A 15,350-nucleotide genomic window follows, 5' to 3' on the forward strand; every position below is an offset into this window, starting at 1 on the left:
CGTTTTCTCGTTTTTCCAATGTCCATACAAATTAAAAATTAACTGGAAAACTGCTCGTTTTTCAACTGTTGTTTTTTTGTTATTCATGTTTCTGTTTTAACCCAAGAGCGAGAATACGGGCTCATTTTTATAATGTGCATAATCATTGAAAATCTGATGGAACACAGGTCTCGTTTATAATGTTATTTTGGTCTTACATGTTAAGATCAAGGTTGACTAAAACCAATGCGCTCTGGACAGGAAGTAACATTAACGTGTCAAAATAAAAGTATGAGAGCTGTAATAACTGCCAGAAGATCGAGGAACTTTATGAAAACATTGTTTGCCTGTAGCTTGTCAGATTAGGCTAAAGTTAGCTATTTAGGGTTATATAAAGTAGTTAATTATTTAATAATAATTTTAAAATCACATGAAATCTACATTCATCTATTATTAGCCTATGTGTGGCAGTTATTGACTAGTTACTCTAATCTTACACCAGCCAGTAAAAAGGCATCTAACACTTGTGTTGTCTTCGGGTTAAATGTGTCGTGTTTTCAAAGTTTCTTATAAGAAATATGTGTTTCTTTCTTTTTTAAGATTTTTTTGGGGCATTTTAGGCCTTTATTTGTATAGGACAGCTTAGATTTGAAAGGGGAGAGAGAGAGAGGGGGGAATGACATGCAGCAAAGGGCCACAAGTCGGAGTCGAACCCGCGGCCGCTGCGTCGAGGAGTAAACCTCTAACCAGGCGCCCAAAATATGGGTTTCTTTCAACCAAATTAACCAAAAATAACATGCATTGTTCCCTTCCATGCTCTTCGCAAGTAAATTAATATTCACAACTTTCATAAGATTCTGGGTGTTTTATTCAATGTTATAGCAGTTATGGTCTTTCTGGGCGAATTTTGACCTGGTAGTGCAATAGGGCACTATTGAGCTTTACAGAAGATAAACACACAGGACACACGTGCATATTTACAAGTATGTGCGCACACACACACACACACACACACACACACACACACACACACACACACACACACACACACACACACACACACACACACACACACACACACACAGACCTACCAAGAGCCTGGGTCTGTCCAAGGTTTCTTCCTAAAAAAGGTGTGTGGTCTAGACCTACTCTATCTGTAAAGTGTCCTGAGATAACTCCTGTTATGATTTGATACTATAAATAAAATTGAATTGAATATACCAGTCTGTTATAATCCAAAACAACTAATCGTATATCCTCATTTTATTTAGAAATTAGGTATAATTCATGTAAATGACGTCTGTTGACCATGAATGCAAAAAATAAGTGTAAAACTAATGAGTGGAATGAAGTTGGATAAAAGGGGTAACCCAGAATTGAGTGATTAATTACTTCATGCTTTATGAAATGGTCAATTTTGTTATGCCAATAACATTTATAATGACCCAATTTATAAGACAACACAAGGGCTAAACCACTTGACCACTTAAATGAAAAGGCTTCTTTTTATTGCAACTCTGCAGAATATTCATGTGACATGGTTGACCAACTTAACTGCCATTAGTTTTGAGTGTGATGAAGAACTCTTGCAGATACAACTGGGCCACATTGCAAACCTCTCATCATATTAGTGAGGAAGCTGCCATGTTGCTTCTCTCATCCTGGTCTCCTCAGGCTCTGCAGACTGGACCACACTTGTGGTTTACTGCTAGAATATTACAGTAGGCCACTTTTCTGATTCAGATTTGCCACTTGAGTCCACAGCACCATACAATATATAATAAACATGCACCAGCCTTTGTGGAAGTGTATGTTCTGAGAGAGAGAGAGAGAGAGAGAGAGAGAGAGATATATATCTTGGTTGTAACATCAAACATTTGCATGATTCTGTGCCATCTGCTGCTGCTCCAACAATACAATGGCAGTACATATTTATATTGCTTACCAGGGTTCCAACCCAGTACCTTCTTGCTGTGAGGCCACAGTGCTTACCATTGACCAGTCCTTATTGCAATTCAACCCCACAATACCTACCATGTATTATATTTTATTATCCAATATTGGCCAACTACTGTTTCAAGGCCTTAGTATGATCAGTGAACATCTAATGAGCTGGGAGATCCAGGCACAGGCCCAGCAGTGAGGAGGTCTACCATGCTCACCATGAACTCTGGTCCAGTCTGCAGGGCCTGAGGAGACCAGACCAGAATGAGAGTCTCTCCAGTACACATTAACTTGTTAATTTATGTTCTTCATCACATTGACATGTTCATTGGCAGCTAATGTGGTCAACCATGTCACATACAATATTCTGCAGAGCAATTTAAAAAAGCCCTTATATTTTTTGCCTTTTTTTACTGGCTGGTGTAAGATTAGAGTAAAAGTAGTCAATAACGCCACACATAATGCTAGGGGAATACAGATTTTATTTAAAATGTGATTTAAAACTTATTATAATCCTATTTATATTTTAAAACAATATCCATTCTTACTCCCTTTGTGGCTATTAATGAATGTTGCTCAATTAAATACTTTATATAACTCTAAATAATTAACTGTAGCTTAATCTGACAAGCTACAGGCAAAAGCTAAAGTACATTGTTCTTCTGGCAGTTATTACAGCTCTCATACTTTTATTTTGACACGTTAATGTTACTTCCTGTCCAGAGCGCACGTTTTTGTCAACCTTGATCTTAACACGTAAGACCAAAATAACATTATAAACGAGACCTGTGTTCCATCAGATTTTCAATGATTATGCACATTATAAAAATGAGCCCGTATTCTCGCTCTTGGGTTAAAACAGAAACATGAATAACAAAAAAACAACAGTTGAAAAACGAGCAGTTTTCCAGTTAATTTTTAATTTGTATGGACATTGGAAAAACGAGAAAACGGAGCTCATAGTTTTGTTTTTCCGTTTTTGGTTTGAAACCAAAAACGAAACATCGACCCGTTTTTTCGTTTTTTCATTTTTGGTTTAAAACGAAAAACGGATTATACTTTAGTACCCTGACCAAATATCCGTTAAAGTGGCAAGTCTTGAGATTTCAGTCCATGTTGATTTGGAATTTCAGTTTGAGTGAAAAGAGTGGAATTGAATTTGATCGAGTTCAGCAGTCTGGAGCATAGCAACAGAATGCATCTCATTATATTTTTATAGTCTGGAGCAGGGGTCACCAACCTTTTTGAAACTGAGAGCTACTTCATGGGTACTGAGTCATACGAAGGGCTACCAGTTTGATACACTCTTCTGAAATAACCAATTTGCTCAGTTTGCCTTTAGTTATATATGATTATTAATGATTAATGATACTCATCTATGTGAAGACACTGATCACGTTAATGATTTCTCATTATCAGTAATTATCAACAATGACTTAACAAGGTGGGAAACAGATAATATCAATATTCAATTTTCATTTTTAGAACAGGCCTGAGGGCTACTCATGTGGTCCTTAGGGGCTACCTGGTGCCTGCGGGCACCGTGTTGGTGACCCCTGTCTTGTTGTTGATACACGAGCTTCAAGTTTTCAGAATTGTGTGCATAGTTTTATTTTAACCATGTCGTTTAAAGTGTGAATGAAAACAGAAGTCACGCTTAGCTTGAGGTACAGTTCAATTCCAGAAACTTTCTGCCATGAAAGTTTCAATAACAATTTCGCCAAAGCATCAAAACACAATTTGTCCAACTATTCGGACAGTACACAATAACAGTAGCTAACCTGAAAATTACCGCATCAGGATGATTTATATTAATTATATACCGGTATACAGTATATCTTGTGTAATTGTGTGTGTGTGTGTGTGTGTGTGTGTGTGTATACCAGTGGTCCCTTTGTATTTTATTACTCTCAAACTTTGCAGTATGGTCATTAAGAAAAGTTGTATTTAGAACCATGTCAGCAAGTTAAAAAAAAAAACACACAGCCATTACAGTCTGGTAAAATACTTCCATGTACAGTACATCAATCTAAGAAGACACCTTTTCCGCATAATCCTATCCTAAAAAATTATATTCTGGTATTATTTTAGCGTTATTTTCCAAAAATGTGGCAAACTAGCAGGCTTGACGATCATTAATAAAGCGGAAACTGGAGGCAGCATGTTTCTAAAAATGTTTTTATTTCACTTCAAATGCAATCAGAACTTATTATAGATTTGGTTTTTTTTTCTGCAGTAGAACTATGCTTTGTTTGTACCATTTCCTTCACACGTTTATTTAAGTTTAATTTTGCATTACAGGCCGTTAGAGAATCATTACTACCAAAACGTAATGAGAGTAAAACCATGACACACAAACACACATTTAACAAAAGAATGTCAGAATATACATAAATTATATTCTCTGTATTTACAAAAACAGGATTCAGCTCATGGGTTTGGACAGTTTAGTCTAATATTAATTTTACTGTCCTGGGTCATAACAAATGAAATGATTCTTTCTCTTTCTTCAACACACACACACACACACGCATAAACAAAAGGGCTCATCTCTGGTCCTCAAAGATTTAAATATTTGGCTTGTACACCTAAGAGGAGCATCATATGGAAGCATTAGCATTTCCAACTTGAAGCTGATATTTATTCACATTACCCTTTCAGAATTGCTTAAAGTTTCAGGACATTTTCCAGTGTCCATGACAAGATACAGTATGTACACAGTGGGAGCCCAAAATGATATAACAAGTTATATCACTTTAAAGTAAAAGAAATATCCCAACAAACATGTTTAGACTGAGAAGAAGCCCCTTCAAAAATTTTCACTGTTAGACTAGCAAAACAGTATGGCTATCCCTACATTTTATTACTATTTGAGCTAAATAGTGAAAATAACGTCTAACGCAAGCAAGCTTCTCTCTGGATCTGTGGAGTAAAAAAAACGGTTCAAAAACCACATCACCAAGATACCAAAACAGACAGGGTTGCTGGTTCGGTGTCCCACCACAGCAGCTGACTTCATCATTCTTTACTTGTCTTTCTATAAGTGGAAAAAGTTGAAAGTAAGTATTGAGAGGAGACATGCAAAAAAAACAAGAGCAGCTTCAGAGTTATAAAATAGAAGTGGACGCAGAAGTGGTACATTTATGTACAGAGATTCAGAATTATAAATTGTGTAGTATTTGAAATAGTAACATTACCTTGTCTTGTTGACCAGCCCCATCGGAGCCTGTGTACAGTGAACAGACAAAAAAGTCATATACAGAAATGAAAACTAAATTGAAATATCTTAATGTATCTTCTTTAAATCGTAGTCAGTGTTTAAGGCACAGCATTCATCAAGTACTGTATGTTCTTAAAATCTTATTTAGTCCTAATGGTGAGATAGTATTGATCCTTCTTGCAGTTTTACATGATTAAATGCATGCAGACAATTATTAACTTCATAAATTATTATTTTTACTGTCAGTAAACAAGGCATTTCTTCTGGATTATTTGTTACCTGAGCCGGTGCAGGTCCAAGAGACAAACTTGATAAGACCGTAGAGCACTAGCGCTACGCCGACCATTGCCATTGAGTCCTCAATGGAGGGAGTACTGAACCCTGAAAAGAAAAAAGAATAAAATTCATAATTGATTCCCATTTATATGACTTGCATTTTTGTTGACAAGCTTGATGAAAATAATGAATTTAACCTTCAAGCCATTAATACTTTGCCGATTTTAATCCAGCTCTGTGTCATCTTATTTATTTATTTTTTTTTTTTATTAAATCAGCTAAATATCTCTTATATCCATTCATATGAGTATGATTTTTACTGGCTCACAGCATAAAATGGCAATAATCAACGAGTAACAGCCCCTCTACAGCATATGTCAGAAGAGACATAAATGTATGTATTTTAAGTTTTCCAAAGTATCATAATGTAATCGAATGCAGGGGTAGTTAATATGAAATGTTAACTTAATTAGATATCCAAGCAGGTAGAGACTTTCATTAAACATTGACACAAGTTCAACCCATTCAAACCCCATTACCAAGATCTTGATAAACGACAACACATCTCTTCCACATTACCAATGGCGTTGAGGGTCACGCTGGCCCGTCGTGTGCCTCCGAGATGGACAGCCACACAGGTGATCTCCCCTCCTCTGCCCAGGTCCAGCTTAGCCGGGTCAAGCTCCAACCGGCTGCTCTGGCTATAGGTCCCATCCCAGGCCTGCCTGTGGCCCGTAACGCTGCCTGATCCCAGAGGGCTGGACTTCCCATCTGCGCCTTTTAACTCCCAACTCAGTTCCAGGGAGAGGGGGGCAAAGCCGGACGCCTCGCACTCGACGGTCAAAGTCTGGCCAGGAACAATGAGGGGCAGAGGGGAGGGGTGGATGGAGAGGGATGGAGGTTCTGGGTAAAAGGAAAAAAGGGTAAAGGAGCAAAGAAAAGAGTAGGACAATGAGAGCAAGTTCATATAATAATCTGTAATTTCCCAATTATATTTTACTTTGTGCTCTTAATTTTTTAACAATAATTAGTTTGTTTCAGTGTTGTTTGACAGCAGATACTAAACAATGGCAGGCTATATGTGACAGTGCATGAACGCTAACATGGACAGAGACTGATTAATGGTGCACTTGAGCACATTTCCTCCGCGTAGCATCATTTCCAGTCCCGACTCGAGTAATGCTTCTGAGAGTGAACATTCTCTGACAGCAGAAGAACCAGGGTTAGAAAAATAATTTTACAATTACTATTTTAAAACATGCTTGTCTTAAAACACACAACAGAAAGTAAAATCTTTTCCCTCACCTACAATCTCAAGCTCCACTGCCACCTGAGCCACAATGTACGGCAGGTACACCGTACAAATATACATCCCGGAGTGATGCACTTTAGCCTCCTGCAGGATCAGAGACGCATTCCCCTTCTTGTGCAAACCCTCAAAGTCCAGTGTGGCCCCTTCCTCTTGTGTATCAGCCAAGCGGTCCGTCTTGCCGTCGTAAGCCAGAACCAATCGTCCGTCGCCTCTGAACTGGTAGCGCCACTCTACGGCAAAACCCGATCCAGATAAAGGCGAGGAGGGGTCAACCCAGAAGCTGCAATCCAGCAGCACTGGTTCCCTGAGTCTGGACTGCACCGAGACCGTTTTACTGGTCACACTGAGAATTACTGAGGAGACAGAGAGGAGGAGAGAGTCAAACTGTCACATATGACTGAGATGAGATCAACGTTTTTTTTCTACTTTTTCTGTGTCAATATAAAATATTACCATTGTGCTCTTTGGTTGCTGTGGGAGCACGCATGATAGTGGAAATGGCCAGCTCTTCATTGAGGCCCTGAAGGGCAGTTGAAAACCAATCAGCTTGCAGGTATGTGGGGCTTAAGGCGGAGTCTGTGAGCGGAGCAACCCATTTGAGGGTGGAGGGCTGCGGCAGGAAGGGGTTGATCTCACACTGGGGCTTCTGGACAGATCCTCTGGGAGGGTTCAGAGAGCGCTGGCAGAGAGTGGCAGCTGGGTCTGAGGAAAGAGGAGTCAGGAGGGTAACATGGATACAGTGTTGTGGTATATAAGTAGATCACAGATGCACATTTTTCTTATATGTAAAATAAATGGAATTTGACAAGAGAATGGTAGATTGATCTAAAGAGGAAGATGGTGAAGAGATAGATATTAGGCCTGATTTAAAAAATATTTGAAGAATTGAAATCACAATACTTTTTTTTCTTTTCTGATAAATACCTAATCAATTATGCTGACAAATTAGTTTAGTTTAAGCCTGGGAAAAAAAGAAAAAATTAAAAACAGAACCCATATTTATTTTATTAATTTAAAAGAGAGATGTTTTAGATTGCATTTGTGAAGAACAGTCTTTCCTAAAGTTAGGTTCCGGACCAGGAATGGGTCGCAGACCTGTTTTTCTTGGGTCAACAATCAGCAGGGTAAAATGCATAACAATGCTATGATATGTGAATTTATTTTCCTAATTAAAATAGAAGAAGATTGTTGTTTTTTGCTGCGCTGGTCTGTTGAGCTCAGATTCTGTGTGTGGACCTGTTTTTTAAACTCTTAACACATTCACCTCTGTTTTAATAACTATTGTAAGGGTATCCTTATACTGGGACCAGCCCCAAAAGTCATACTGGGGCTCAACCAGATGTGAATGTATGCAATTCAGAGATACATCATGAAAAAGTGCAATAATGCTCAGGTATAATAATGATTTTATGGACCAATAGCACTTACAGTAGGCTATATATCTGTGAAGGCTTATAATTGACCTTAACTACTGCTGGCTCTGAAATGTTAAACATTTGCGTCGCTTACTGTATACACACACACAATGAACAACAGCATGTGGACAAACACTTGTATTTGCATGCAACATTATACAGAAAGCATTATTGCACACACTCATTCACATCTAGATACAATGTGTGGTTACACATCCGGTTCAGTGTGTCATTTTTAACTAACCGGTAATAAAGTAGACTCTGTCGGGGTTGATGTCGGATGGAGCCTGGTTGAAATCTGCACTGTGGCTGTGTGCGCCTGTTCTGATGTGAAGCAGGGATTTCTCCTGGCTCGTAGCTGCAGTTAAACCTCCTCCTCGACCAGCTTTCTCCTGCACAAACCAGCACTCCAACACTGGACAGCTACTGCTGCAGGCTAGACAACAGATTAAACAAGGAATTAAAGGTATTTAGGGAAAAAAAACACTTTCAAACAGAAGCATAATAATACAATTACACAATATTGTGATATTGGAATAGATAGCATTGCGAATTCTTTAGTGGCAACACTCCGACATTCCCCTAATATTTAACAATTAATCATAATTTTGTGTATCTAGTATTCTTCCAAAAACTTATAACGAAATTAATGTACTATAGTTGCATAAAATAAGGTATGTTGCAGTAGTTAAATACAAAATACACAAGGAATTATGACTGACGTTGAGTGTAAGGCCTTGCAGGAATTAAACTATGACAAATAAAAATAGTAAAAGTAAAACTGTGAATCTTTTCGGTGCAACAAATACGTTGTGGTTGACTGCAGCGTAGTTACTTTCATTTTTATTCTCTTGCTTTTTCATGTCAATGTTTGGACTTTGAACATGAATTCTGCAAAATGGGCAGTAGCCTATTCTGTAGAAAGTCTAAGAAGGTTCAGGCATGTTTTCCAATTTGTTTATTTATCTGTATTATTATGTTTATGTATTTTGGTTGTCTCACTTCTATGAATTTACTGAGGTAAAGACACCGTGAGTTTGTTTCCACTGTTGATGCTGGGTGTAACAGTTTTGGCCATGAGAGTGCGCTACTGCAATGGACACTTCACACCAAACTCCCTTTAGAAATATATGTAGTTTAACATAAGCTACATTAAGTTAAAAGTATACGATGTATAGGAAATTACTTTAGACATTATATTACACGACTGGATCCTATGCTAAATTCGGGATATATGTTTAATGAATTATCACATACAATAATGAACAGCCTGAAATCTTAAGTTAGTTGGACTCGTATGGCACTGTCATCCTCCATTGTCAAATTATAAAATGTATTTGGATTTTCATGAAATAAATAATAAATATTCTCCTAGTGCACTACAGCCTACAACATCACTTCATTTATTTTTTTACTCCACTACATATTCTTAAAATTTGCTTTCATATGCACATATAGGCTACAGCTAACTATGACCATTTTTCCCCACAGAGTTTTGAATAGCCTAGGTCTACACGAGAAAAGGCGCATCCTACAGGTGCAGAAAAACTCAGCTGAGCCTTTTTCGTGTATTTGGACAGCAGCATAGTTTAATAACAACAATCGTCAGATCGGTAACCTTACCTTTAATGAAGCAGATTACGGTAACCAGGGACAGTTTGTAGATTGTAGAGAAGTTAGTCATGATTGTATGTCTTCCTTTGCTGTAACGTTATGGTAGTAGGCTACTCTTTGCTGCGATGGCACGAACAAAGTAGAGCTTATTGCTGGTTTTCCCCTTCAACTCCGGGTTGATTTTAGTTTCACTTTCACCAAGTCCGTCAAGTCAGCCATAAAAAAATACAAATTCCGGTCACAATTTCAAAATAAGTCGGCCATAAGAGCCACGTCAAAACATAAGTTAGGCTAGACTATATCTGAAATTAAATTGACTGGAAACTCAAAGATAAACTCTTTATCAGAACTTGAATGCAAAAACTGCCTGAAATATTTAAACCGTAGCCTACAGCAGTTCTCCACTCTGCAGGTAGATGGTAGATGGCGCCCTCTGCTGACAAAAAGGACCGAACTTGGTCTGAACCATAGGTCTGAACTTGTGCCACTACTTTTATGTGTCCTTCCTTTGCTTCCTTGATCCTTTAATCTGCTAAAGTTGTCCTGCGATTTACCACAACTACGATTGTTTAAAGAGTGTGCACAATGGAAAATGCAGATCAACGTGTAGATGGACATGTGAGGATGCAAACTTTCAGGAGTATAGGCCTACTTTCAGAGGTCAGATGAGGACAAGAGAAACAGAAACAATGAACTGACTGTACTTGAATGGATCACTCACACATACACAACCATTGTTTTAATCTACCTCTTAGCAAGATGATAAACTACCACCATTCACTTTAATACAACACATCAATGTCCTGACCCCAGAGGGCAATACTTGGGTATAGGCCCGGTTCTATGCCAGTTGGGTAGCATGTGTTTAGTGCTTTTAACATATTTAGATTCAAATTTTTATGATAAGAACAACTTTTGCATTCAATATATTCCCCAAATATGCTATTTTCCTTTATATGGTGCAGTTTCTTGTACATTTAAAGCAAGCTGGACGTACTTTATTAATGACTTTTCAGTCTAACATCATTGAAGTTTTGCTGATGTTCATCTTTGATTATTTTTTTTGCAGAAAGTGTTTACTCTGACAACAGAGGAATGTGGCAACTAGGAGGACCAGAAGCTTTGATGGCCGTGCAGGAACCAAAAGATGCAAATCATACAAGGTCTGTGTCACACACACACACACACACACACACACACACACACACACACACACACACACACACACACACACACACACACACACACACACAAATGAAACCTAACAGACTCATCACGTGATTTACCAGAAATGGTACAGAGGGATGTGCTGTTGCTGCCCAGTGGAGGAGCTCTAACACTGTTCCTGAATCCTTACAAAGTATAATATATATAGAAACAGCAGGGTTTGGCAGGGTGACATAAGGAAGGCGTTAATCAAGTTGCATTCTGGGAATGTTCTTTGTGACTCACTGCTTCTGTCTGTTACAGATAATTAGTTATCTGGATAGTTTAATAAAACAATTCATAGCCCCAAAACCTTTATCTTCCTATATTCTTGTATCTTCTTTACATTTCCATTGAGTAAAATAATAAGGTCTGTGTCTTAGAAATCAAATATTGATGCCTAATATGTGGCTGCCAGGTCAGAGCGAAAGAGTACTTGTGCATCTGCCTTTTCAAAACAACAAAGGAAGAAACAAAATGGTACCACACTGGTGTTCTCAGAGTGAAGGGTGTGGCGTGCTGTAGGCATCTTAGGAACTGTACAAAACCACACAGCGCTGTGTCTTGCAGAGCTTTGCTATATTTTTTCAGTGTAAAAAAAAGGAACAATTATGATTATGAATTTTAAAGAAAATGCTCTTTGATTCCTTATTCTGCTGTGAGAAACATTGCAATTGCAGATAATGCTTTGAATCACCAGGGCTATAGTGAGTAGGCTATAGTTTTGATACTTCAAGAATAGTTTTGCTTAAAATACTTTTGCTTTTATTTGAGTAGGATTTTGAATGCAGGACTGTTACTTGTAATGGAGTATGTTTTAGATTGTTGTTTTGATTCTTTTATAGCATCTAAGTTCTTCTTCCACCACTGCTGTCAGGTTGTTACTGATCAATTCTTTTAGTTTCATTTCTTCAGCTTTGATTACTCAATAGGTCTGTTCAGAACAAGTTGCAACATGAAACCTAGTTTATGCAACTTTGTCTTGTCTAACTGTCTGGCTAGCTTGGTACAGTGTATTATGGTCAGGAAAGCCCAAATTATCTGCAAAGGACATCTGTAAACATGTCCATGGTGAAGTTAAATAACATACATATTGTAACATAATTGTGTTACAATTATACATTGACTTTACAAAACCTACACTTATTTGATGAAGTCACATTTAGGATTATTATGATTATTATCACATCGTGGTTATGTTAGTATATGTACATAAAACTTGTGTTGTTTGTCTCCTGTTTTTTGATAAATTAATAAAAAAAAAAGAATCTGGCTAAATTAAGTTTGGCTGATGTTGCGTTAAAGCGGAACTAATCAACAACGGAGTCTTTCTTTGGTTGTTGTAGGCCTTGTGTTTCCGGACAAGTTAGTTTATTTAGAATAATTGAGATAGGCCTTCATTCATTTATAACTAATCGTAAGTAATAATATATTATAGCCTACTCATATATTTAGAGCTTATTTTACAAATAGCCTAAATGTTGTTTACCTAATGCCCTCTAACCATTATCTAACCATCAACAAGTACAGACTCCTAACATTTGTGCAGAGAAAGTCATGAACCAAAGATTTTCAGTTTCTGACAGTCACCCCAGAGCATTTCAGCCGGTGTAGTTAAAGTAGTTGCTTTGTGTTAGATTTCCATCAGACACTTCTCCTACAGGAACTTTGATGAGCACATTAGGTTCATATCTGTCTGTCTGACATTATGTATCATATCCATTTCAAATTATTTTGAGTTTTGCTCGCTTCACAGCAAGACACTTTATCAAGTTGTTGTTCTAGATACAGTGTAAACAGCTTCACAGTGTTGATCAAAGGTAACTAATAAGATTGTCTGTCTGAAATATCACCTGTATTTATGCACATTTATATTTTGATGGTTTCACACTTTTTCATTGTTGATACATTATTGAGATATTACTTTTTACGCTGTTTATTTATGAATGCTTATTTATTTATTTGTCTGGACAGCGTGAAGAGGAGGGGGAACACAAAGACTAAATACAAGAGGTAACGAGGACTAACAAGGGGCAGGTGATACAACAGGTGGAACAAATCAGGGTGGGGCAGAACAATCAAAAAAGGCGGGAAACAAACAAAGACAAGAAGTAAACTACAAGACAAGGCAGACAAGACAGATTACAAAATAAAACAGGAAACAGAAAATAAAACAAGACAAGACCGAAAATCACACAAACAGAAGGAAACAAGACATGACAGAAAACCAGGCTACAAAAAATGACAGACACAACACCAAAACCATAACACCACCGTTGGTAACGCCCCTTTGGAAATGAGCTGTGAATTAACCTTCCCCAGACCCACTCTCAGTTAGAACTGAGAAGGGTCTGGTGTCAACCAGGCTAGGTGAATATCTGAGTCACTCAAAACACTGTAACACTCGTCCATAACATCTTCTTGCTGATGGAAATGTAGCTTGTTTGCAATACAAGAGAAGGGAACAGGGAAGTTTTTAAACGGCAGTGCTCCCCCAGCTCCCAAAGCTGAAGTAGCACGCTGTTCTTCTGGACATGAGTGATGTCACTGGCAGTAAAGCAGATTTTGCAGTTTTGTCCAGCTGAGCACCCAGAGACACAGAAAACATTGGAAAAAAACATCTCTTTTAACACCATATACCTTATTTAGATAGAGATAAGGTTGAACATTGCAGAAATTTCCCTTTTAAAACTGATTACATTAAAATATTTAGTTTTTTGGGGTTTTCTTAATAAGGAATAGGTTGTTTTATGTTTCATAATATCTATCTACATTTGATCTATTTTCTACAAAAAAATCATTTTAGCTGAGATTCAAAAACAGTTGTTTCTAGCTTATCAGCACAGACATTTTCTGTGTGAATATTTCTGTGTGAATATTTCCTGCTACTTTTTTGCGACAAGTGAGGTTTTCTGTCTTACTTTTTGTATACAAAGAATGATTTTACTGATGATGTATGTATTATTGGTGTGGTATAATAGTATAATATAGATTCATTTCAGTTCCCATAATGGTGGGTCATAACGCTTTACTTTTTCAGTCATGGCATGCACAGCACAGTTCTTAACTCTCTGTAATGGTGGAGAGATCATCTGCAGTCTGTGCAGCTGGCTGAGTCTTTAGAAGAAGCTTGTATTCACAAGAAGCTGTTTTTATGTGATGAACTGGAGTTTGTTCTTCACTTAAAAATAATTCCAGTCAGACATCATGTGTAGCCTAAATATAAAATATAAAGATGAAAATAATTATGTAATCTGAAGTTGAAAACTGTTTATTTGAATTTATGGCTGATTTTTATTTATCAGTTTTCTTTGAGATGTTCTGTCATTAAAAGTGGTTTAGTGTGTGTGTGTGTGTGTGTGTGTGTGTATGTGTGTGTGTGTGTGTGTGTGTGTGTGTGTGTGTGTGTGGTGAGATTATTGAGGACATTACTGTATCGAGTGAAACATCTAACATTTTTACTACAATTTGCACGGATTATAGTTTTATTCATGAATATTTCTGGAATTATTATTAATAATTATTTTATTCTGAAAAAAAAGAGTTTAGAGTTTATTTGTAGTTTGTTGGAGTTTCGTAATTGTTTCATAACATAAAATGATTTTTCATGAATTCCTCTTTGTTAAAGGTATTTTCGGTTTAAGGGAGCAGTGAGGCTGTTCATTAGGCTGTCACTAAATACATTCTACATGGATTTGATTTCATTTTATTGATCTTAATTTGATGAATACATATGACCAGAGTCATGGATCATCAGCATGTTTTAACAGACCAGCAGATAGTCAGGTCCAATCATCAGGAGTTCAGAGGAGACACCTCAGCACATTTACTCACTACAACATCAATGAAAGCCCTCTTGGATTTGTTGTTTGTTGTCGATATTTTTGATCAGGACTGTTTTCAATCAGCCACACAGAACACAAGAAGAATAAGACACTACTGCACCCCCACAAACTGTAGAGTATCTGATCTGTAGCTGACAGTGACCTCTGACCTCCCACAAGATTTAACACATGTCTGCACATTACATTACATTATATTACATTATATTATATTACATTATATTATATTATATTATATTATATTATATTACATTATATTATATTATATTACATTAGCCTACAGATCATTCTAGAAGATCTGAGCAGCAGAAGGTAGAATACTCCTTTCATATGTGAACAAAGCTGAGAAACCAGAATAAAGTCCCGCATGTCTCCCCCTCCTCTCACACAGGCTGAAATAACAACATTTTACTTTCTCTTTCGTTTATATCTCAGTGGGTCAGTTTCACCAAGTAACGAGTGACGTTGATGCTCAGTCTAAATTCCCATTGGCTCAGATGATGACAGCGCTCTTCCTGGTTTTATCCTCACTTCACCCTGGA

General features: G+C 37.3%; 1 protein-coding gene across 1 annotated transcript; it reads right to left on the minus strand.

Moving 5' to 3' along the window:
- Nucleotides 1-4,092: 4,092 nt before the first annotated feature.
- On the minus strand, nt 4,093-10,132 carry tapbp.1 (TAP binding protein (tapasin), tandem duplicate 1). The gene is made up of 8 exons (XM_031295559.2): nt 9,770-10,132; nt 8,391-8,582; nt 7,185-7,433; nt 6,725-7,084; nt 5,999-6,322; nt 5,423-5,524; nt 5,121-5,149; nt 4,093-4,960 (listed from the first exon to the last, which is right to left on the minus strand). Exons 1-8 carry the CDS (start codon nt 9,828-9,830, stop codon nt 4,949-4,951), a joined length of 1,329 nt encoding a protein of 442 aa, XP_031151419.1. The 5' UTR covers nt 9,831-10,132; the 3' UTR covers nt 4,093-4,948.
- Between the last annotated feature and the right edge of the window lie 5,218 nt (nt 10,133-15,350).

The sequence above is a fragment of the Sander lucioperca genome, chromosome 14 (assembly GCF_008315115.2).
Source record: "Sander lucioperca isolate FBNREF2018 chromosome 14, SLUC_FBN_1.2, whole genome shotgun sequence".
Classification (NCBI taxonomy): domain Eukaryota; kingdom Metazoa; phylum Chordata; class Actinopteri; order Perciformes; family Percidae; genus Sander; species Sander lucioperca.

What these genes read in the sequence shown, in the direction of transcription:
- tapbp.1 (XM_031295559.2), bottom strand. Translation starts at nt 9,830, where the DNA reads ATGACTAACTTCTCTACAATCTACAAACTGTCCCTGGTTACCGTAATC. An exon ending in CGTAATCTGCTTCATTAAAG is followed by an intron (nt 8,583 to 9,769) that starts GTAAGGTTACCG and finishes TCTGTTGTCTAG; the next exon opens with CCTGCAGCAGTAGCTGTCCA. An exon ending in CGTGACCCTCAACGCCATTG is followed by an intron (nt 5,525 to 5,998) that starts GTAATGTGGAAG and finishes TTTTCTTTTCAG; the next exon opens with GGTTCAGTACTCCCTCCATT.